At 40.7% G+C, this 21,930-nt stretch overlaps 1 protein-coding gene across 6 annotated transcripts in view; it reads right to left on the reverse strand.

Annotated features, from left to right (window-relative positions):
- The window catches only part of UBE4B (ubiquitination factor E4B), a 117,022-nt gene that overhangs the window by 19,707 nt on the left and 75,385 nt on the right, over nt 1-21,930 (reverse strand). For all 6 annotated transcript variants that reach the window (XM_081306803.1, XM_081306805.1, XM_081306802.1 and 3 more), the window contains 11 exons: nt 20,627-20,710; nt 17,626-17,682; nt 16,951-17,067; nt 16,760-16,858; nt 15,917-16,030; nt 14,365-14,563; nt 11,590-11,728; nt 8,489-8,588; nt 6,978-7,105; nt 5,677-5,775; nt 4,631-4,866 (listed from right to left, as the gene is read on the reverse strand). In XM_081306803.1, the coding sequence (XP_081162929.1) occupies nt 4,631-4,866; nt 5,677-5,775; nt 6,978-7,105; nt 8,489-8,588; nt 11,590-11,728; nt 14,365-14,563; nt 15,917-16,030; nt 16,760-16,858; nt 16,951-17,067; nt 17,626-17,682; nt 20,627-20,710 (1,372 nt within the window). The remainder of the gene's footprint in view (nt 1-4,630; nt 4,867-5,676; nt 5,776-6,977; nt 7,106-8,488; nt 8,589-11,589; nt 11,729-14,364; nt 14,564-15,916; nt 16,031-16,759; nt 16,859-16,950; nt 17,068-17,625; nt 17,683-20,626; nt 20,711-21,930) is intronic.

The raw sequence follows: 21,930 nt of genomic DNA on the forward strand, positions 1-21,930 counted from the left end.
CAAGTCCTTCACATCTGCTGTCCCCTTTGCCTGCCACACTGTGGCTGAGAACTTACAGCTTCTGCTTCTCTCTCTTTTAAATATTTTTTTAGTTGTAGATGGACACATATCTTTATTTCATTTATTTATTTTTATGTGGTGCTTGCATGTGAGGCAAGCGCTCTACCGCTGAGCCACAACCCCAGCCTTGTCTCATTTTTAATGTCCCTCCAAAATCATCTTCTCAGAGACCTTCCCTGCCCAGTCTCCCACAGTAGCCCATCTCTTCCAATGCTGACTCCAGGTCTCTTCCTTATCTGTCCAGCATCTGCTTCCCAACAAGACTCTGATCTGAGGTGGCAGGGATGTGTTAAGCATCTGCTGAACCAGTGGCAGAGTCCACTCTGGCCATGCTGGACTTACCATTCAGCTCTGCTTTGAGGAAGGGAAGAGTCTGGAAATAGGTCTTACTTTATCAATGTTCTTTCCAGTCCCCAGAGTTCTTTCTTAAGTTCAGACTATTGTGATACAATAATTACTCTTCTTTTAAAACTCATTTTATATTTGAAACAAAAATCAGAGCATAAGCATTTTCCAAGCTAGAAGACTCTCTGTGTGGCACCAAGGAGCTTATTCCATGGCTGGACCTGGCAGAGCAACTATGATTCACGCCTGAGAATCACACACCTTCAGGGCCCAGACCTCATCAGCAGCTCTTAACAGGGAATCCAAGGGGCCTGGGACAGGGTCTGTGAGGGCCACCTACAGGGCTCTTGGTGGCTGGGAGAACAGAAGAGTGGCAAGCACACCTGTGCTCAGTCCAACTGCTGAGGTTGCTGCCACTTGCTAGCTAATGACCTTCAGCAAGCTTCTTGATCTTTCTAAGCTTCAGTTTCCTCATTTGTTAAATGGAGATATTTATAGTGCCTATCTTTAGGACTGCTATGCGGATTAAGTGAAAGGATTAGTGCATACTGGATGAGTGCGCTATTATTAGGTCAGATATCATCTATCCCTTAGTACAGAGGTGGTCCAGGCCAGAGGGCACACTGCCCCACCACAAAGGGGAAAAGAGAGAACACCACCCACCCACTGGCTCCTGGGAGACTGGCTGAGGGCTCACCAGTCCCAGCACCAGTCCCATAGGCCAGAGACCCAGCCCTGGTACTCAAATGCCAACACACACACACTCTATCCTGGTGCATGGTGACAGGCCCAGGGTACTAAATAAGCAAGCACTAAATGCCTTTAACTATTTTTTTTTGTATTTATTATTAAAAATATATGTTTACTGTAGAACTAAGAAGTTCAGATAATAAAAAAAGAAAAGGCAATAAAACTATTTGTAATTATTATTTGAAAAACAAATTTAAACTTTATTACTTAATTTATTTTTATATGGTGCTGAGAATCAAACCCTGGGCCTTGCATGTGCAAGGTGAGCACTCTACCGCTGAGCCATAACCCCACACCCTTAAATTTTTTTTTTAGTTGTTGATGGTCCTTTATTTTATTTATTTATGTACTTATTTATTTATATGCAGTGCTGAGGATTGAACCCAGTGCCTCACATATGCTAGGCAAGCACTCTACCACTGTGCTATAAATCTGGCCCTCATAATTATTTTTTAGTTTAATTTTTTAAAGAATTTTTAAATATTTACTTATTTTTTTTAGTTTTCGGCGGACACATCATTATTTGTATGTGGTGCTGAGGATCGAACCTGGGCTGCACGCATGCCAGGTGAGCGCGCTACCGCTTGAGCCACATCCCCAGTCCTTGGTTTAATTTTTAAAAATAGAAAATTATTCAGGGCTGGGAATTATAGCTAAGGCATTGTGTTCATTGCAACTGAAAATATTTAAAAAAAAAACTATTCATAATTCTCTTTTTCAAAAATAACCAATTCATGGGCTGGGAATATAGCTCAGTTGGTAGAGTGCTTGCCTTGCATGCACAAGGCCCTGGGTTCAATTCCCAGCACCACAAAAAACAAATAAATAAATAAACCAATTCACCATTATACCTTGATATATGTTCTTCCTGCTGTTTTGTATTACACATATTTGTACAAAAACGTGGGTGTTCTTTGTCATTACTTGGCATTTTCTTTACTTTTTGTTAACCCCTTGATGTGAATAGCACATTATTTTTCATTTCACTGCATTATAAATAATACTGTGATGAACATTCTCATGGATTAATACAAATATACATTTACAAGCATTCCTCTAGAATAAACTACTAGAAATTAAATTTACAAGTAGGAGGGTATGCTGGTCATCCTGCTGTGGTCCCTCAGCTCTAAATCCTCTTTTCAGACTTGCTTTGAGATTCAAGGGCTGGGACTCTGCAGAAGTTTTCCTTTACTACTGGACCCTGTTTGGGTTGCCAGTAGGGGGTGCTGTAGGAGAACTGGAAAACTGAAGTAGAGACAAGGTCCTTGCTGTTCCTGTCAAGGTCAGTTCTCCATCCCAGCTCTCCAGCTATTAGCAACCTTGAACACCCTCAGAGATCCTCACATTGTTGAAACCCTTGTTCTCATAGCTAAGTTCTTTGATGGCTGCTTCCTGCACCTGTACCCCAGTGGTACTGTTTTGCTGAGTCAGTCCTCCAATATGTAGGTCAGTTCCCTCCATTAAATTCTATTAAAGTTGTTTGTATAATTCTATTTTCCTGGCTAGTCCCTGACTTACATTAAATAAAGGGGCGGGGGGGGGGGGGGGCTGGGGCTGGGGATTTGGCTCAAGCGGTAGTGCGCTCGCCTGGCGTGGGTGCAGCCCGGGTTCAAACCTCAGCACCACATCAAACAAAGATGTTGTGTCCGCCGAAAACTAAAAAATTAAAATAATAATAATAATAATAAGGTTCTTGGTGTGGACTACCAAACAGCCTTCCAGAAAGTCTTTTTTTGGTAGGTTGGGGACTATACCAGGGACACTATACCCCTTAGTTAAGTCTCCAGACCTTTATTTTTTATTGTTTTTGAAATTTTTGAGACTGAGTATTCCAGTGTTACCCATGGTGGCCTCAAACTTGCTATCCACCTGCCTCAGGTTCAGTTACTGGGATTACAGGCCTGCACCATCTTTCACAGCTCAAAGGGTTTACCAACTTACATTTTTATAAGTTTCACAGCAGCGATTTTACACAGTGGTTACAGGGAGATAAAATAGGTTTTTGCACATTATTTCTCTGTAAGAGCATTGGGTATTTCTAGCTTAAAAAATAAAATTGGTAGGTAAAAAGAGGTATGTACTTATTTTAAGAAATGTTTACTTATTCAATTTCCTAAGCCTGCCATGTACAAGCATCACACAAGGTCCTATCCTGCATATACTCTTTGTACCTCAACGATCTGTGTTTGTTCCCACCAGGGCCAAGAGGTGAAGAGAAAGACTTTTGCTAAATAAGGCTTTAACCCTGGGGTGTCCTCTGCTGTTAACAAAGAAAGGATACCGACCAGACATCCCTGGGTGGTGTGCTTGGCTTTAGATTTAAGAGGGTATAAGTAGAAAAGGAAGAAGGCAAGAGACTCTTACCAGATGCCACAAAATAATAACGACAAAGGGAAAGGCACGTGGACAAATTCTTAGAGCTCTCTTAAGTGGAGACAGATGATGGCATGGCCCCAAGAGAGCAGGAGCAGGTCTTGGTTGAAGGCAAGGATGACTGTCCAGGAGAATAGGGAACTTAAACTAGTTGCTGCTGGGATCAGTAAGGGGGTGTGCTCTTGGGCTGCCTGAGTTTCTTGTAATGGCATGGGGAGTATGGTCTTCGAAATGCCAAAGACCTGCCAAGAATACGCTGAGGGCAACAGAAGATAAGAAAGCAAATAAGAATACTTGCTTCCTGAGAAATTCACAAACTGGCAGGAAACTGGTCCACTTGTACAAATTTGTGCCCTTGCCAGAGTACAGATGAATAGGTCTCCTACATAACAGATCAAAAGTCAAATTAAAAATTCAAAAATTAGAGTACAATTCAGCCAGAAGAGGAGGGTGTCCTTGTGGAGTGTCTCAAGTTCTCTACTGTTTGCAGGGTAACCCAGCACCAAGAACTGGGCCTGGCAAATGGTAAGTACCTGGTAAACTTTTCAAATTAATGTGAATGAGGGAAGGTTCCCAGAGGCTCTCAGAAATCCTGACTTCACTGGTTAGAGTGGGGTCAAGGATACTTTCTTTTTGTGTGTGTGTGTTTGTGTGTGGGGTGCTGGGGCTGGAACCCAGGGCCTTGTGCATGGTGGGCAAGTGTTCTACCACTGAGCTATACTCCATCTCTAAGGATGGGCATTTTTAACAAGATCACTATTTTTCCCACACTTTGGAAACTGAATTACAGGGAGGTGCTATAAAACCAATGCTGTTAAGATCACAGCTAAAATAAACCAGGAACTTTAACTCAGATTAAAAATAACCAACTTGGAGAACTGATACCAAACTAAGCCTGCTACATATCAGAGATTACGATGCAGAATGGTCAGTGTAATATTTCAAATGCTCTGCAAGAAAAAGAAGCAACAGCATATGCTCCACATGCAGTAGGTTGGCAGGGTCTGAGGGGACCAATTTAGAGTAACTTCACTTACTGGCATAGGTGACCTTACCCAAGCCTGCTCTTCTGTGCTACAACACACACTCAGGAACCTACCTGTGTAGAATTTCATCAGGGAAGGTACCAGCAACTTGGTGGAGAGAGGATGGTTCTCAATCATTTCAAAAAACTTTTGGGTTCGTGGTTGAACAGCAGGATTGGTCATAAACATGACTTCTACCAGTTTGGCCACGAGGTATGGATTTCGGATGTAGTTCTGGTTGCACAACATCACAACAAGGAACATCACAATATCCTGAGTGCAGGGCTCATAAAGCACCTGAGGAGAGTATCTGAATAGAGGGAGGAAGGGCAAGAAGTGAATCTATGGAATCAACTTGTGTCACTAGGGGTGAGGGATAAACAGGAGTAAAGACACTCAGTTCCCTTTAGCTTACTAAGTTTAAAGTGACTGTTACATATTTTTTTTCTTAAAATCATTTACACTAATTTTGGATTTTTCTATTTATTTTTTGTTTCTTGGGGTTGAACCCAGGGGTACTCTTTCACATCCCCATCCCTTTTTATTTCTGAGACAGGGTCTCACTAAATTGTTGAGTATTGCCTCAAACTTGAGATCCTCCTGCTTCAGCCTCCAGGAATGTCCTATCACACCAGGCTGAAAACTTTCACAATTTATGTTTTGTGACTGTTCATCTATGTATACTTTAATCATTCCCTGCCCCCATACTGAGTATACTACACTTACCATTTTGTCTTTTAAAAAATCTTTATGTTATTTATTTTTATGTGGTGCTAAGGATGGAACTCAGTGCCTCACATGTACTAGGCAAGTGTTCTACCACTGAGCCACAGCCACAGCCCACTTTACTTTTTTTTTTTAAAGTTGTTGATGAACCTTTACTTTATTTATTTACTTATATGAGGTGCTGAGAATCTCTTGAGATGTTCATTACTGACTGGTATGGACCTGCTGATGCAGTGGTTGATTTATCTTTCCAGTCCCTAGGCAGTATTCTGTTAAAAACAGTCCCCAAAAATTTCAAGTTTAAACTGGACACCTGCAACATAATTCATAATATCACAAACAAATTAAGTATGCATAGAAACTTAGAAATATATAACAAGTCAAAGTCACTTACTGTACAATAAAAAATAAAAATTCAGCAATATCTTCTACATAAAACTCAGGCAATGCTGCAAATACCTTGGGGACATCTGAATTTAAAGGCAGTGTTATGCTGTCAAAAAGAAAAGAAAAGCATAATTGGCAGAATGAAATCACAGCACACCAAATTCTGAGAAACACAACATTAGCATTAATTAAAGAATATTACATTACCATTAAATATATACTTTATTTTTTGGGAAAACCCTTCATTCTATAATACAACTATGTAAAAGTACAGAGGTGAAGACCACAACCAAAATGAACAGGGAATAATGAAGATACTGGTTATACACCAGGGGGTATGAAATGTTTCCCCTGATCTTGATATCTTGTTAAAATTAATGCAGTAGGGCTGGGGTCGTGGCTCAGTGGCAGAGCGCTCGCCTAGCAATGTGTAAGGCACTGGGTTCAATCCTCAGCACCACATAAAAATAAGTAAATAAAACAAAGAACTGTCAACAAATAAAAAAAAATTTTAAAAAATTAATGCAGTAAATACAGCGGGAAGGAAATTACACGGACACATTTGGTGACGTTCGTGTAACTCAAACTGTTCGAGCCAACAGAGCCACGAATGTATTTTACGTAACATTTTTCTCCGGAAGAGAGGCTGGGCCAGTTTTATCACAATGGTGACACAGAGACTTTGTAATAACCATAAAATAATAATAAATGAAATAAAAATAGCTATTGAGAGATTCTGGTTGATAACAAAGGTTACTGATGCCATCTTGGCTTCCTCTCTGCACTAGGTGGACATTTTCCTGGACCTAGCACTTAGGAGGAGCTAACACCCTGCTATTGCCAGCATTTTGCTTCCAGTTTACAGATTTCTTTTTCTTTTAATTTTTTTTTTTTTTTTTTGTAGTTGTACAGGACAGAATGTCTTTATTTTGTTTATTTTTATGTGGTGCTAAGGACTGAACCCAGTACCTCACGCATGCTAGGCAAGTGCTCTGCCACTGAGCTACAGCCCCAGCCCTACATATTTCTTTTCCCATTAATTAAAAATTTTATAGCAAACTTAAAAAAATATTGTCAAAGTTAAAGAAAAAAAAAAGGTGCTGATGTTCACCTTCGGCTGTAACTAATTACAGGCAAAACACTGATTAATGTTGACCAATGTCACAGTCTGTGTAAAGATAATCTGCAGACTGGGTAGTGAATTCTTGGTAGAGTAAGGTTTTGACTTCAGTAACCACCTCTGCGAACAGTGAAGACGACACAGCCCAGACAAGTAGAGATGAGGCAAAGAGGAAAGAGCACACTCACTCGGGATATGCAGGGTCCAGGATGCGGAGCAGCAGCTGAATAAGAAGGCCATAAAAATTCAGACATCTTCTCAGGAAGCTCTCGTCAAGTAAGCCAGCGTCAGCACAGGCCTTGCACCGTACCAGTTTCTGTGGAAGTAGGTGTACCCCCAGCCATACATTAGTCAGGAGCTGAGGCCTGCAGTGTGACTGGGCAGGGAATGGGACCAGGATGTGGGAAATCTAGGTTCTAGAGCTTGAAGAACTTCCTCTCTACCTACCTACCGGTTGCTGGTTGTGCAGCAAAATCTTTCTTTTTCCTGAGAAAAACACAAGGTAGGCCATGCAAAACACTGAGCACAAAGTCCAGCTCACAGTTAGTGCTCAAGATTAGTTATTACAGAGTTGGAATAATGGAGTTAGGGGAGGGTTCGACAGGGAGGCCCTGCAGGTGTCAAGACAGTTAGTGGAAAAAGCCACACAAATCCACATCAGAACTCCAGCACCACCACTTGTGAGCTGCCCTCAGGCAAAATGCCTGTCCAAGGATACCATCCCTCCTCCAGGGACTTTTGTGAAAACACACATGCATGCGCACACTGACGCACAGATTTAAACAATTTAGTGACACCTCATCGAAACACATCTGTGGACTGCTTCAGACCCCAGAGAGGCCCTGGTTTATGCTGCCTCTTCAAGTGGTCTAGTCTATTAGCAAATGAAACACTGAAATCTTAACATGTACCAGAAACCAAAGACAGGTTGATTCCATGTTTCATCCTATTTATCAATAGGAAGCATGACCAGCTAACATTCAGATTTATAATCCAAATATGAGCATACAAAAAAAATGAATAAATTAGCTATTTAGTTTTCCCTATCTGAGGCTGGCCAGTATTTTTTTTCCTTCTTCAGTACTGGGAATTGAACCCAGGACTGTGCACATGCTAGGCCAGTGCCCCACCACTGGGCTACCTCCCTAGCCCTTTTTATTTTGAGACAGGGTCTCACTAATTTGCTGAGGCTGGCCTGGAACTGGCGATCTTCCTGCCTCAGGCTCCCTTGAAGCTGGGGTTATGGGCATGTGCAACAATGCCCGACCAGCACTCGTTTTTTAGCTCAGTCTCACGAGCAGGAATATTTACATCTATCTTCACGTTCCACACAACAGACTGTTTTCCATTAAAAATGAAGAGTGAGGGGCAAAGGAAAGAGATCTTCCATTCCCACAGATCCTGCCTGTGCTGTGGAGGACCTGTGCGGAGGCAGCATGGCAGGGACACTGCACGAGGGAGGGAAAGTGCGAGGGCTGAACTGCAGGCGCGTGTGCACGTTCTGTACTGAGACTGAAGTAATTACATGTAGACATGTGAAAGGTATCAACATGTTTTAAAATGTCCTATTTTATCTTGAGGAAAAAGAATAATTAAGAAAAACCTGAGGACACTAAACTACTTATTGAAAACACATATTCTGGTAGGAAAATGACTATTATGAGGCTGGTGTATCATTATTCCAATTAACTATACAAACCTTGAGCTGAGTTTTACAGCGCTTCAGCATTTCTCGGTGTCTAGTTGCCAGCGGGGAATCTTTCCACTGGCTTTCATTATTTTTCAAATCTTCTACAGTTCTGAAATTAAAGATTAACGGTCAAATGAAAAAAAAACACGCATATCCATTTTCATCTATTCATTTTTACCATTTCACTGACTCTCAGACATAATTTTTTTTAACATTTAAGTATATTTAAATTCACAGTATTTTTTTTTTTTTTTTTTTGTAGTGGGGATTGACCCCAGAGGTTCTCTACCACAAAGCCATATCCCCAGACGTTTTTCTGGTGGGGGTGCCAGGGATTGACCTCAGGGCGCTTGACCACTGGAGCCACATCCCCAGCCCTATTCTGTATTTTATTTAGAGAAAGGGTCGCACTGAGTTGCTAAGTACCTCGCCTTTGCTAAGGATGGCTTTGAACTCGCAATCTTCCTGCCTCAGCCTCCTAAGCCACTGGGATTACAAGCGTGTGCCACCACGCCTGGCCACTGTTGGCTTTGAAAATGGAGCATGGGGGTCATGAATCAAGGAGAGCAGGTGGCTTTCACAGGCTAGAAAAGGCAACCCTGAGTTTAGGACTTTGGATTTTGGACTTCCATGACTATGGAAGAGAATTATTTTTGTTGTTTTATGCCAATAAGGTAAGATTGTGATTTGCTGCAGCAGCCATAAGAAATGAATATAATGACATATGTGGTTAACAGTGCCAGATCAGGTGACAGGGACATGAGTTTCTACGACTACTATGGAGAAGCAGAGTCCTACAAGTTACCCAATCATAATACAAGCTAAATTCACAACCTCCCTGGGGCTCCTAACTCTAAGTGAGGGCAAAGACTGGGACCCCAAGAGTTCAAATGGAGGAGTCTGGGCGAATCTGGTAGGTAACTTCAAGTACCCAAATATCTTAAGTCCACTGTGGAGGCAGCTCCTGTAATGATGGCTCCTGACTGACTTGCCCTTCACCCTTCACCGTCTCAGACCCAAAACAGAGTCCAAACAAGCACCGCCTTGAGAATGAATTACAAAATAAGAATAAGCAGATATATATATATATATATATATTAAAGTTGTTGATGGGCCTTTATTTGATTTATTTGTATGTGGTGCTTAGATTCAGACCCAGTGCCTCATGCATGCCAGGCAAGTGCACTACCACTGAGCAACAACCCTAGCCCCAACAATAAGCAGATATTTGATAGGAAAAAACATGTGCTAACATGTGGTATTAGCTTTCTATTTGATGCTGCAACAAACCATCCCAAGACAAAACACATTTCTTGTCTGAAAGTTTTAGAGGTCCAAAGTCTATAACAAGTTGGCAGAGAGTTCCTTCTGGTGGTTTAGGGGGCATATTTCCTGGCCTTTTCCACTTCTGTGGTTACCTGAAGTCCTAAGCTTGTGACAAATCCACAATCACCGTTTGAATCTACATAAGCCTCTCAAGAACTGATACTATAAGCTGATAAAATTAGCAGAGATTAGGAAAAACTGAAAAAAGGATCAAATACTTTACCTGAATGATATATAGATACTGCAGTAAGCACAAACAACACATTCTTTTTAGGTCAATAAGGAACATTTGCAAATGTAGATTTAGGCTATAAGTAAGCCTCAAAAGATTTTGAAAGAGCTGGGGATGTAGCTCAGTGGTGGAATGCTTGCCCCGAATGCATGAGGGCCTGGGTACAATCCCAGTACCAAAAAAATAACTGAATAACATGAAAAGATAAATAAAGAGGATACCATGAACAACTTTGTGCCTGAAATTTTTAAACTTTAAGAAACTGACATAAAAAATGATATGAAAATATAAATAGTGAGCTGGGGATGTGGCTCAAGTGCGTGAGGCGCTGGGTTGGATCCTCAGCACCATATAAAAATAAAATAAAGATGTTGTGTCCACTGAAAACTAAAAAATAAACATTAAAAAATTCTTTCTCTCTCTCTCAAAAAAACAAAAATAAAAAGATAAAAGAAAATATAAATAGTCTTATACCTGGTTAATTGAGTAAAACCCATAATTAAAAATCTAACAGAGGATATAAAAAAGCCTCCCCTCCCCATTAACTGGACATGACAAATTTCAAGGTTACAAGCATCTCTCATCTGCAGATTACATTCATGTAAATTTTACTACAGAATGTCACTGTATTCTATTTTACTATTGCTTATTGTTGTTACTCTCTCTCTTATACCTGTATTTACAAACTGAACTTCACCTCAGGTACGCACGTATAGGAAGACACATAGCAGACAGGTTTGGGAGCACCCGTAGTTTAGGACACCCACTGGGGATCTTAGAAATATCCCTTGGGGAGAAGGGAGAACTACTACATTTCTACTCAACGTTGTATTAGAGATTATAGCCAGCATGTTAAGGTATAAAAGCACAAGAAAGGAAAAAAGAAAATCATCTATGTGATATGTGGAAAGAAAAATCTGAAACCATCTAAAAGTAACCATTAGGATTAATGAGCGATTTGAATAGGGTAGATACATAGAGGTTTGCCACAATCTCTCTCATAGCCAGACTAAATCAAAAAGCTCAAGGGAATTTTCTATTATTATTGCAAATATCTGTTCAGAAAACGTTTGCTTCCACATTGCTGTGGCTGCCACTTGGGAAGCAGCACTTGGGTGAGGAAACACAGTAACGGTACTAATGACCTGGAACCCAGGCTGCTATCTGGCATCGGGACTCTATGTTGCAGAACACTGGGCGAAAGGGGGATTACAGCTGGTAGTGATAAATCATCTTGATTATCAAAGGAAACGTGGTGACTACTTTGTGGTCCAGGGAGAGAGGGGTATGTCCAGAAGCCAGGGAATCCTTAAAAGTACCTCCGAGTAACACTCTGTCCAGGGAACAATAATGAAAGCTGCGGTATCCACAGAGGAAGAGCAAGGGCTCAGAACACTGGGAATCGGGGGTCAGTTCACCTGGTGGAGAGCTCTAGACAATGGAGGAGCACGGATGTGGCATGGAGGCCAACAGCACGGTGTCACAAACACCCCACATTCAAGTCTACTGTCACAGTAGGCAACCCCAGGACACACACGGGTCCGGCACATACCTATTTAGCTCCCGGATGGCCCGAAGTCTGCGAATATAGCGACGGCAACTAGGCAGAATAGAGAGGTGGTGCGCGTGCAGGGTGAGGAAGAAGCATTCCGTGGGGAATTTCGGCTCAGAGAATGGAGGCTGATCTCCATCTAGGAAGAATAACACAATTCACTAAGTAAATTTATACAAGTCTAAATCAGGGGGAAAGCTTGATTCAGAGGGAACATTTCACTTGAATTTTAATACTTTTTTAAAATTATAAATTTAAGCAAAGTCACAAGAAGAACTGAATTCCTGTGAGCTCCATTTAAAGACCAGGTGTCCCATTTGATTAAATGTCTAAATAGATGTCCATTCACAATTTTTTTTTTCAGGTACAGCAGTACTGGGGGACTGAACCCAGGGATACTTTATATGAGCCATACTCCAACCCTTTTTATTTTGAGACAGAGTCTTACTATGTTGCTGAGAGTCTTGCTAAGTCACTGAGGCCAGCCTCAAACTTGTGATCCTCCTGCCTCATCCTCCTGAGTCTCTGGGATTATAGACCTGCACCACTGTGCCTGGCAATAATCTTTTTATTTTAGTTGTAGATGGCCACAATACCTTTACTTCATTTATTTATGAGGTGCTGAGGAGCAAACCTAGTGCTTCATGCGTGCAAGACAAGCACTCTACCACTGAGCCACAATCCCAGCCCTGGCAATAATTTTTCCTTCTTTTTTTTTTTTAAACATATTTTTTAGTTGTTGATGGACCTTTATTTTATTCATTTATTTATATTCGATGCTGAGAACTGAACCCATTGCCTCACACATATGAGGCAAATGATCTACCACTGAGCCACACCCCAGCCCAAATCTTTTATCATGTGTCTTCCTGATATATTTATAAAAACATTTCCACTTTCTAATACACATATATAATTTAAATCTCAAAACAGCATTAGATCATATTAATAAGCTACTGATTGCATAGCCATGTCCCCCATGTCTGTTCTGTTTTTCCTAACTTTTCTCTATTATAAACAACATATTGGGGTTATATAGCTGGGAAATAGCTCAGTTAGTAGAGTGCTTGCCTCACATGCACAAGGCCATGGGTTCAATCCCCAGCACCACACACACACAAAAGTCTTAAACAACATACTGCTGTGAGGAACTATGTGCAAAAATTACTCCCTCACCCCCTGGCATTGGGAATACACTCTGAAAACTAGGTTACTGGAAATCATATTATTGTATATTCATTCATAGATAGATAGATAGATAGATGGAGAGCAGATGGAGAGCATGCCTTTGTTTATTTTTACATGGTGCTAAGGATTGAACCAGTGCCACACACATGCTAGGCAAGTGTTCTGCCACTGAGCTATAGACCCAGTCCTATATATATTTGTTTTTTAATTGACAAATAATAATAGCACATATTTATGAGGCAAGATGTGACATTTTAGTATATGTATACAACGTGTAATGATCAAATCAGGGTAGCTGATATACCCATCACCTCAAATATTTATAATTTCTTTGTATTGGGAGCATTCAAAAGCCTCTCCCTGAGCTGTTTTGATTAAACAAGTAACTGATGTCAATCACAACTACTCTACTGTGGTAAAGAACATTAGAAGTTGTTCCTCCTATTCAACTGTACCCAAACTGGGTGCAGTGGTTCACACAACACCTACTATTTGGGAGTCTAGGGCAGGATGATCACTTGAGTCTAGGAGTTTGAGGCTAGCCTGGGCAACTAGTAGGCCCGGATTCAAAAACAAACAAAACAAAACCAGGTTAGGGGTGTAGCTCAGTGGTAGAGCCCCTGCCTAGCATGCGAGAGGTAATGAGTTTAATCCCCAGCACCACAAACAAAACAACCAACCACACCTTTGTACCCATTAATCATTTTCTCTTCATCCCCCCTCATTAGTATTATAAAGTTGATTATAAATTCCCGGAACGAATTCATGTTAGGTAGATTATTTTTATTAAATATTCTTTCTTTATATTATTACATTCTTATAGAGCTCTTATAGATTACTTTGGTTTTGGCTAATTTATAGATAAATAATGCTAACTTGAATTTCTTTCAATTTGTACCATTCCTACAAGTCTCTTTCTTCCCCCAAATATATTTTATTTCCCAAGATGTATATATTACATATGTATGTTTATACATTAAGGTATAAACATACATATGTAATAAGGTAATACATAATTATATGTATTACCTCTGATAATAGGTTCATTTCCTAAATTCTAAATTTCTTCTTCACAGTTGGGCCAATTCCTACATTTGGTTTTCTAAAGTTTTATTAGATTAATAGCCCTTTGGCTCTTGGAATTTATTGGTCTACAGATAGATTCCGAGATGAACACCAACAGCCATTCACTCAAATGAGAGTCAGATGCTGAGCTTATTGTTCACCCTGTCATTAAATAAAGTTTACATCACCAAGATAAAAGATTAACAATCATCACATATGCAAAATATTCATAATTTCAAGTCATTCAATGCCTGTGGAATATTTCATTAATGTTTTAATTTGTACAGTATAAACTCCATATAATAAGCTGCTTTCAATTTTAATATTTTATTTCTTCTTCAATGTGTCCATTTGTTCTACACATCTATTTGCTTTGGCTATCCATATAAAAAGGTTTTACAGCCTGAGTTTATACTGTGCACTCGCAGCATCTCATCTGTGGAAAGGGGATGGGTGTGTGAGCACTCAGCCTCTAGAGGGAAGGGCAGCCCCGCGTGGTCTCATGGTGGACACGGTACTCACAGAGTTCAGCCAGCCAGTCGTTCACATCCTCCATTGTTGCGTTCACTCGAGTCTCATCATTTGGGAGAGTGACGCGACATCTTGGATGGAATATGTACGTGGGGTCAACTGTTTCCAACTTGATTTTTGTACTCAGCTGCTGCAGCACCCAAAGGAAATTCAGCATAAATCCATCCGTAGATACCAACCTGTCATCTGTCTGTGAAATATGAAAACAATTTAAATCATGATCTGAGTAGAAATTCTGGCACAAATTTTTATGAAAGCAGACTGAACATTCAAACACGACCAAATCTCAAGTCAATGACAGGACATATGTTGCCACCACGTCACTTATCAGCAGGTGTAACAGGTGAGAGTCATCAACTGTGAAGTTTTTTTTATACATTCTATCACTAAATCTTCCCAATAATCCTAAGAGGCCAGCAATACACACGTGAGGGTCAATATTCACATTCTGCTCAGGAAGAAACGAAGGTTTGTAAAATTTAAGAACTTTTGACCAACAGCCTCAAAATGAATAAGGACAAACAGTAGACATTGCTTCCTTTTTCTTCTTTATTTTCCCTCAAAAACATCAGAACAATGATCTCTACTCCTGAGCATGTGTCATAGCTTTTCCAACTGACGTTGTGGTATAGTTCTGTGTTAAACAATGTCAACCACTGTACCAGTGACGGCTAACACCAGCCGAGCAGTGCTATGTACTAGGCTCTATTCTAACAGACTACACACACCAAACCTACAGGTTAGGCACTATTATCATACCAGTTGGTAAATGAGAAAACTGAGGCACAGGGAACCAGGGTCTCACCTTTAGTAAATGGTAAAACCACAACCCCAAATCACCAGGTCTGTGCTCATTTGCATCCTTTTTTTTTTCTTTTGAGCACAAGTGGTCATATCAACAATAGTTATTAACAACGTCAGAAGGAGGCCTTTTAAACTCTTCTACTCAGGCCAAGCAGCCCTACTCACGGCCTCTCTTCCTGAGGCTGCTGTACCTCGTGACTGTGTAGCTGGGCTCTTTGGTCCAGCAGACTTTGAGGTTTCCTGGCTGAAAGCCTTGAGGTTCCCAGCACAATTCTCATCAGATAAGCCTAGGGAAGCCCTGCACATCCCTAACCCATGACTACCATTTTCTTTCCTGTTCACTCTTCCCAGCCACAGAGGTCTGTGTGTTGGACACCAAAGTTGGTCCATTTCTACAGCCTTGCAATGGCTGGCTTTCTGCCTTATCAGTCAGGGGTCTGATCAAAGGTTACCTCCCCAGGGGCCTTCACACCCTAATCAAAAATCACTCCACACCTTCGTTCTGGCATTCTATGGTTGTTCTCAATCCCTTTGCTTTATTTTCTTCATAGGTCTTATCATAGTTTGTTTATGGTCTACTCACTGATCCAAAGAACCCACGCTCCACAAGAGCAGGAAGCCTTTCTGTCTCAGTGAACACTGCATTCCCAGTTCCTAGAACAATGCTTGGAGGTGCTGGGCAAATCTGGGTTAGATGAACAGTTAAGGAACAACTGAAAGCAGTCTCCAGGACCCATACCTGCATCTGTGCTTTCTTCATATTGGCATTGACGACAGCTGCCATGTAACCAAGAGCAGCCTCTCGGGTTTCACCATTTAACAAAATACTATGCAGAATCTTGAAAAGCTCTTGCTGGAAGGATTTTTAAAAAGAAGAAAAAGAAAATTAACTTCATTTTGAACACTACTCCTTTTTGACTACAAGAAGAGCTGGCCCACTTCCCACTCCCTACTCTCCAACCACCACTCATGTCAGTAGAGCCTGATGACAGAAGAAAGAAGAACTGTGTGCACGCGACTGGGTTGAGGTCATCAGCAGAAAAGCATCAAGAGTGGAAGAGGTAAACAGAGTGTTAATAAAATAGTCTTTGTTACCTTCCTTTCCACAATCAAAAGTATCTTAATTACCCAATCCTGTAGTTTCTTTGCTTTTACATTTGGACCTGAAGACACGTTAATGTACATTTGGGATAAGTAAGTGCACAAACTAACCGCTCTCACTCGACCTCATGACTCAATAGGCAAGCGGGAGAGAGACTATGGCCACCAAATTTATGACTAGTTCCTGGTTCTTCTAAGTAAGAGAGGCAGTGAAGAATAGTTGCAGTTATTATATAAGGTAAGTGGGGGCTGGTAATGTATCTGAGTGGTTCAGTATTTGCCTAGTAAACAGGTCCCAGCACCGCAAAAGACGAAAATAAAACATTTTCAAAAAGACATGAGTTACTGATGTGCACCACATCTTCTTTTTTAACTATCATTAACATTCATGAATCAGGCAGCAGACCATCTACAGAAGGAGCTCCCAAGGTACACAGCTCATCTTTCATTCATCCTTTGGATTCATTTTCTGAACACCTACCCTTCCCAGCTCCAAGTAATGCTGTAGTGATTGACTAACGACACGAGTGTTTTCCAGGGTAATGGCAGGCCCTGAGAAATATTTTTCAACCACTTTAACCTGAAAAGAGAAGAAAAAATAGTCAGCATATAATGTACATCTGGGAAGAAATCTGAACGAGAGCAGCAAATGCAAATGGTCACCATACTTACATCGTCTTCTGCAAAGACAGAGAAGCTAAAGAAGGCCCCCAAGTAAGAGAGTCTCTGCAGCTCCCGCCCAGAGCCAGGGCTTAAGGATTTTGGCAACCACAAGGGCAAAGAGGCAACCTAGGCAGAACATGGAAGAGGCCAGTCACATTACGATTAGGCTAACGAGAAAGGATGTCACAAGTAGAGTTCTCAGTGGGTAGTCTACTCAGATAGCAATGGCCACCAGCACCAGACTGAGACCAACCAACCTAAAATACAAGGCACAAACATGTTAGGATCCCTGGTGATGTTTCCTCACCTCAGATAAGAAAACCCTTCAACTGCTCTACATTTTCACAAGATACTCTTTGAAATTCTATGTTCCAAGATATTCTCTGTGGAGTTCAAATGTACCATTCTTATACTACCCAAAGGACTCAAGCACATTTTCCTATAAGACTTGCTATTCTAGATGTATTATACTTATCTTCCTGTGCACCCCACCCCCAAATTCAGAACTTCACTGTAGGAAATAAACCACATATAATGGAAGTTTAGTAGTTGAGAGCCCTCTAGATGGGCTACTTCCACCAAACGTCCTTCAAGAGACGTCTTTGAGCTGATTTTATTCTGGAACAGCTTCTGCCTTGTGATAAATTTACTATAAACGTGCAAGCACACCAGGCAGGCACTTACCAAATTGCACACAGGGTGTGTCTTCCCAAACTTAGTTTCACAGAGCTCACCTAATGCCTAGAAATAAGATGGAATCAATCAATTAACTATAGTCACAGGTAACAGCAAGGGACAGCTTCAACTACTGTTATAAACTCATGTGCATTTTCTCTAGGATGGCAAGATGTTTATGACTTTTTCTACTTAATAAATTAATACGTGTGCATCATAAAAAAAAAACTTCAAATGACACAGAAATGTAAAGCAAAATTATGAACCATAAGCTTTACCCTCAGATATAACCCTGCAGATACTCTGATCAACAGCTTGTCAGAATTATTTGTGCACATCTCTACAAAGAAATAAAGGGGTATATTTGTTCAAAAAATATGTATTTACTTTACACCTTTCCACATGAAAAAGATTTGTTTCCTCAGTTTTAGGGGGTCAGGCTTGCCAGTGTTAACCATGGCTATTCTTATAATTCAATATGCTATTAAATTCAGAACAAACTGAAAAGCCTGACTTGGTTTCAAGATATGTAGTACTGACGAGAACTCCAACATGTCCCTGCAGCATACCAAGCATTCTCACGCTGGAGAAGTGGGAGAACGGTTTCTACACATGCCATTTACCGTGGCCATAGTAATTCAATCACACAACACTGAATGTGCACTTAACTTTCTCTGTGATTTAGACATAGCTATAGAAGACACTGAGCCACCAAAGGAAGTTTTGATACTTTTAAGTTGATACTTTTAAGCACTCTTGTGACTCTGAGAAGCCTCTGGGGCCAGAGTTCCCACTGCCTCTGCTGCATGTCAGCATCACAGGGGAGCCTCAGCAAACCCCAACGCCATGCCACTCCCCCACAATTTAGTTCACAAGGCCTGTGGCAGGGAACCAGGCATCAGCACTTTTAAAGATCCCCGGGGATTCCAACAGAGGACAGAGTAGGGCCCACTGACCAGAGAATCCCTGCTCCTTCTGATTTGAGCCTTCTCTCCTCCTGCCTGTCATCACTGCATTCCTCCTCGCTGCACCCTCATTATTATACAAGTATCAATAAAGCCCCCAAATAAACTTAGTGTCCACCACAATGGAGACTTCTGTTTTTTGACCAAGGACACTTTGTTGATCTGACACTGAAAGCTTCTCAGTGAAAGATTAAGCTAATTCAAACCACAACCCAAACGCCAACAATTCCAGAAGGAATATCTATGATACAGTGCTAATTAGTGTTAACTAAAACACTGCATGACTGAACTCCAACAATGAGATCACTCCATTTCCTGTTCTGTGTGCCACAGATAGAAATTCAACGAATAAGGATTAACGCATTTTAATTAGGAACTTGAATAGTATGTGCAATGGAGAGAGCTCTGGCATAAATGCATTCAAAATTACTTTAAAAGTAAGAAATCTGTTTCACATTCTGATTTCTAAACATTATGTTTAACTTTTAACCTGGTTTTTGATGATAGTTTTATTTATTTTTTTGCTGTACGGGGGACTGAAACCAGGGGTGCTCTACCACTGAGCTCCAGTTCCAGTCCATTCATTCATTCATTCATTTATTTATTTTCTGGGACAGGGTTTCATTTATTGCCCAGGCTGCCCTCAAAGCTGGGATGTTCCTGCTTCAGCCTTCTGTGTTGCCTGGATTACAGGTGTGTGTATTCAGGCTCAGCTTAATTTTTTAATATATTTTTTTAGTTGTCAATGGACCTCCATTTTATTTATTGATATGTGGTGCTGAGAATCGAACCCAGTGCCTCACACGTTAGGTGAGCACTCTGCCACTGAGCCACAACCCCAGCCCTAAGCTTATTTTTAAAAAATTTTTATTAGTTGTTCATGGACTTTTATTTTATTTACTTATTTATATGTGGTGCTGAGAACCAAACCCAGTGCCTCACACATGCTAGACAAGTGCTCTACCACTGAGTCACAACCCCAGCCCCCTAAGCTTAATTTTTTAAACACAGAAATGCATCCTCTGTGAACCCCTCAGTTTCAACATTTACCAATGTAATTATCAAACTGTTTTGTTGTGGCTTGACTTGTGCAATGGATTACGAACATGTTAAGGGGGGACCTGTCTCATGAGCTCCCTGTCCCAGTGCCAAGCACAGGACAGATCCTCAGTAAACAATGAATTCATGGGTAACAGAACCTAAATAGCAAAATAAGTAAAAGGAACAAATAAGGTCTTAAAAAAATCCATTTAATCATAGCCTCAATTTACACAGTCTATAAGTATATACTATGTAATATATATAATAATTTCATGTTTTGATCTTTTTTCCTTGATACTTCTAGAATGAAAAATACTCGGGAACACTTGAAGACATTTTTCTGGCAAAATGTCATAGAAGCAAATTGAGAATAGAAAAGAGCTTCTGATTTTTGTCCCAGTTCCAATGTTTTCAAAGCAGTCCAGATGTCCCCTAGGAATCCAGGTTCTGTTCAGAACTTGAGCCTGCTCTGAGTGCTGCAGGGGCTACTCAGACCAGTGTTCTCAAGGAAAGCCTCCAGACGAAGCATGTGGTCTTAGGAACAAGAGAGTCACTCTGAGATTTTTCTGTGCAAAGTCAACACATAAAGAAAAATTATACTACTTTTCTTGGTGTCACTCTGCTTTTTAAATTTGTAAATATTACTAATATTTTTATAATCAAATTTCATCTCAGATACAGTATGCTCACTGTATGGGGAATCAGAAGGGTACCACCAATGATCATGGTCATCTTTTTTATTGGCTACACTACGTGGCAAAGTCCATTTTAATCAGGGCATGGCCAGTGCCATCCAGGGTAGGGGCTGGGAGTGTGGACTGGCTGTGGCCTGTCCTTGCCGAGGTTTCCACTGCACAGCAAGCGCTCTGCATGGCCAACACAAGGACTGCATGTTTTAAATTTGAAACCAAGTAGATCTTAGACCTGAAAGGAAAATGTATGTTAAAATTATTTGACAGAAAAACACCTACTGAATATATTAAAGAAAAAGAACTCAGTTTTACCATGAGGGGGTACTTAAAGTAGTCACTATCCAGGGAGCATTCTTTGGCAGCAAGAGCCAGGCCTTGTAAAATGGGGATAAAGATCTGTAAGAAAAACACAAATACAACATTACAAAAACAAAGAATGGTAAATGTCTAAGAAGGTGCTGGGTCTAAGTGCCCAGGCATCACCGACTCTCCTTCCCCAAGGAGAATCCCTCTTCATACAAAGGAGTCTAGAACCAAGCAAGAGTGTTGATTTCTCTGTTGATAAGGCTAACTATGAAGCAATGCAGCTGAATTCTCCAGAACTGACAGTGTTCTGATGAACCCTAGTACTCCGGCGGGACGGCCAGTGATTCAACAGAAACCCACAAGTGTGCAGCCACTGAAGGATTTGCCAGCACAACTCATCTTCAAATTGCATTATGTACCCACTGATGCACTCGTCTAGGGAGTGATTGGGATTCAAGACCAATACCATCAAGTAGAAAGCATGAGCAGCAGCTCTCTGAACACCAACAAGCTGTAAAGGGAGTACTGAGAAAGCCATTGGAAAAACCTGAAAAAAAACTACCAACTTCCTCCCATCTGTGTGAGCACCTCTGTATTTGAAAAGCATAAGAATAAAAAAGGTGCCCTAGATTTTAAGTGTCTGCTGAATGTCCTGAGGTATCAACAGCTCTACAAGAGATCATTGTAGTTTGTGCAACTTGAACAATCAGGGTAGAAGTAATGTAGTTTCACAAGCCGGGAAAAACAGACAAGAATCTCTCAGGCACAGGGTGAGGAATATCAGTCTGTAATTTAGAGGGAATGGCCAGCACAAGTTTCAGAATCCAAAACAAAATCTCACAACTATCATCTAGGAAAGCCTCTGAACATTTTTCTCAGGAACTCTAAAGTATCTTCACTCTCCCCACTAGAGCTACCCTCCTCTGCAAATCAACAAAATATGACTCAGCATAATATTTTTCAGTCAAGCATTATACTACTCATGTGACCTACATATTATTTTCTCTTATTTTCAAATAAATACCTCCCAGCACTGATGGAAGAATTCTACAGCTATTCATTTCCAATCCTAAATTTCAGCTGCTATTTGTTGTTTATCATCTGTGAACACCTCTCAAACATTAAAAGGTCATTAAAATTCCAAAGATTTAATAATTCACATTTGCTACACTTTTAAGAGAGGTAAAATGCATTTTCCCCCCAGTTTAGCAACTGCATTTAATTCCATTCCTTTCTCTCCAGATAAAACTTCTGTTAACATACGACAACAAGTGTTCAATCCTGTGTGGCTGAAAAGCCATCAGAGTTCC

The sequence above is a fragment of the Spermophilus citellus genome (genome assembly GCF_964194105.1).
Source record: "Spermophilus citellus genome assembly, chromosome: 9".
NCBI classification, from domain to species: Eukaryota; Metazoa; Chordata; class Mammalia; order Rodentia; family Sciuridae; genus Spermophilus; species Spermophilus citellus.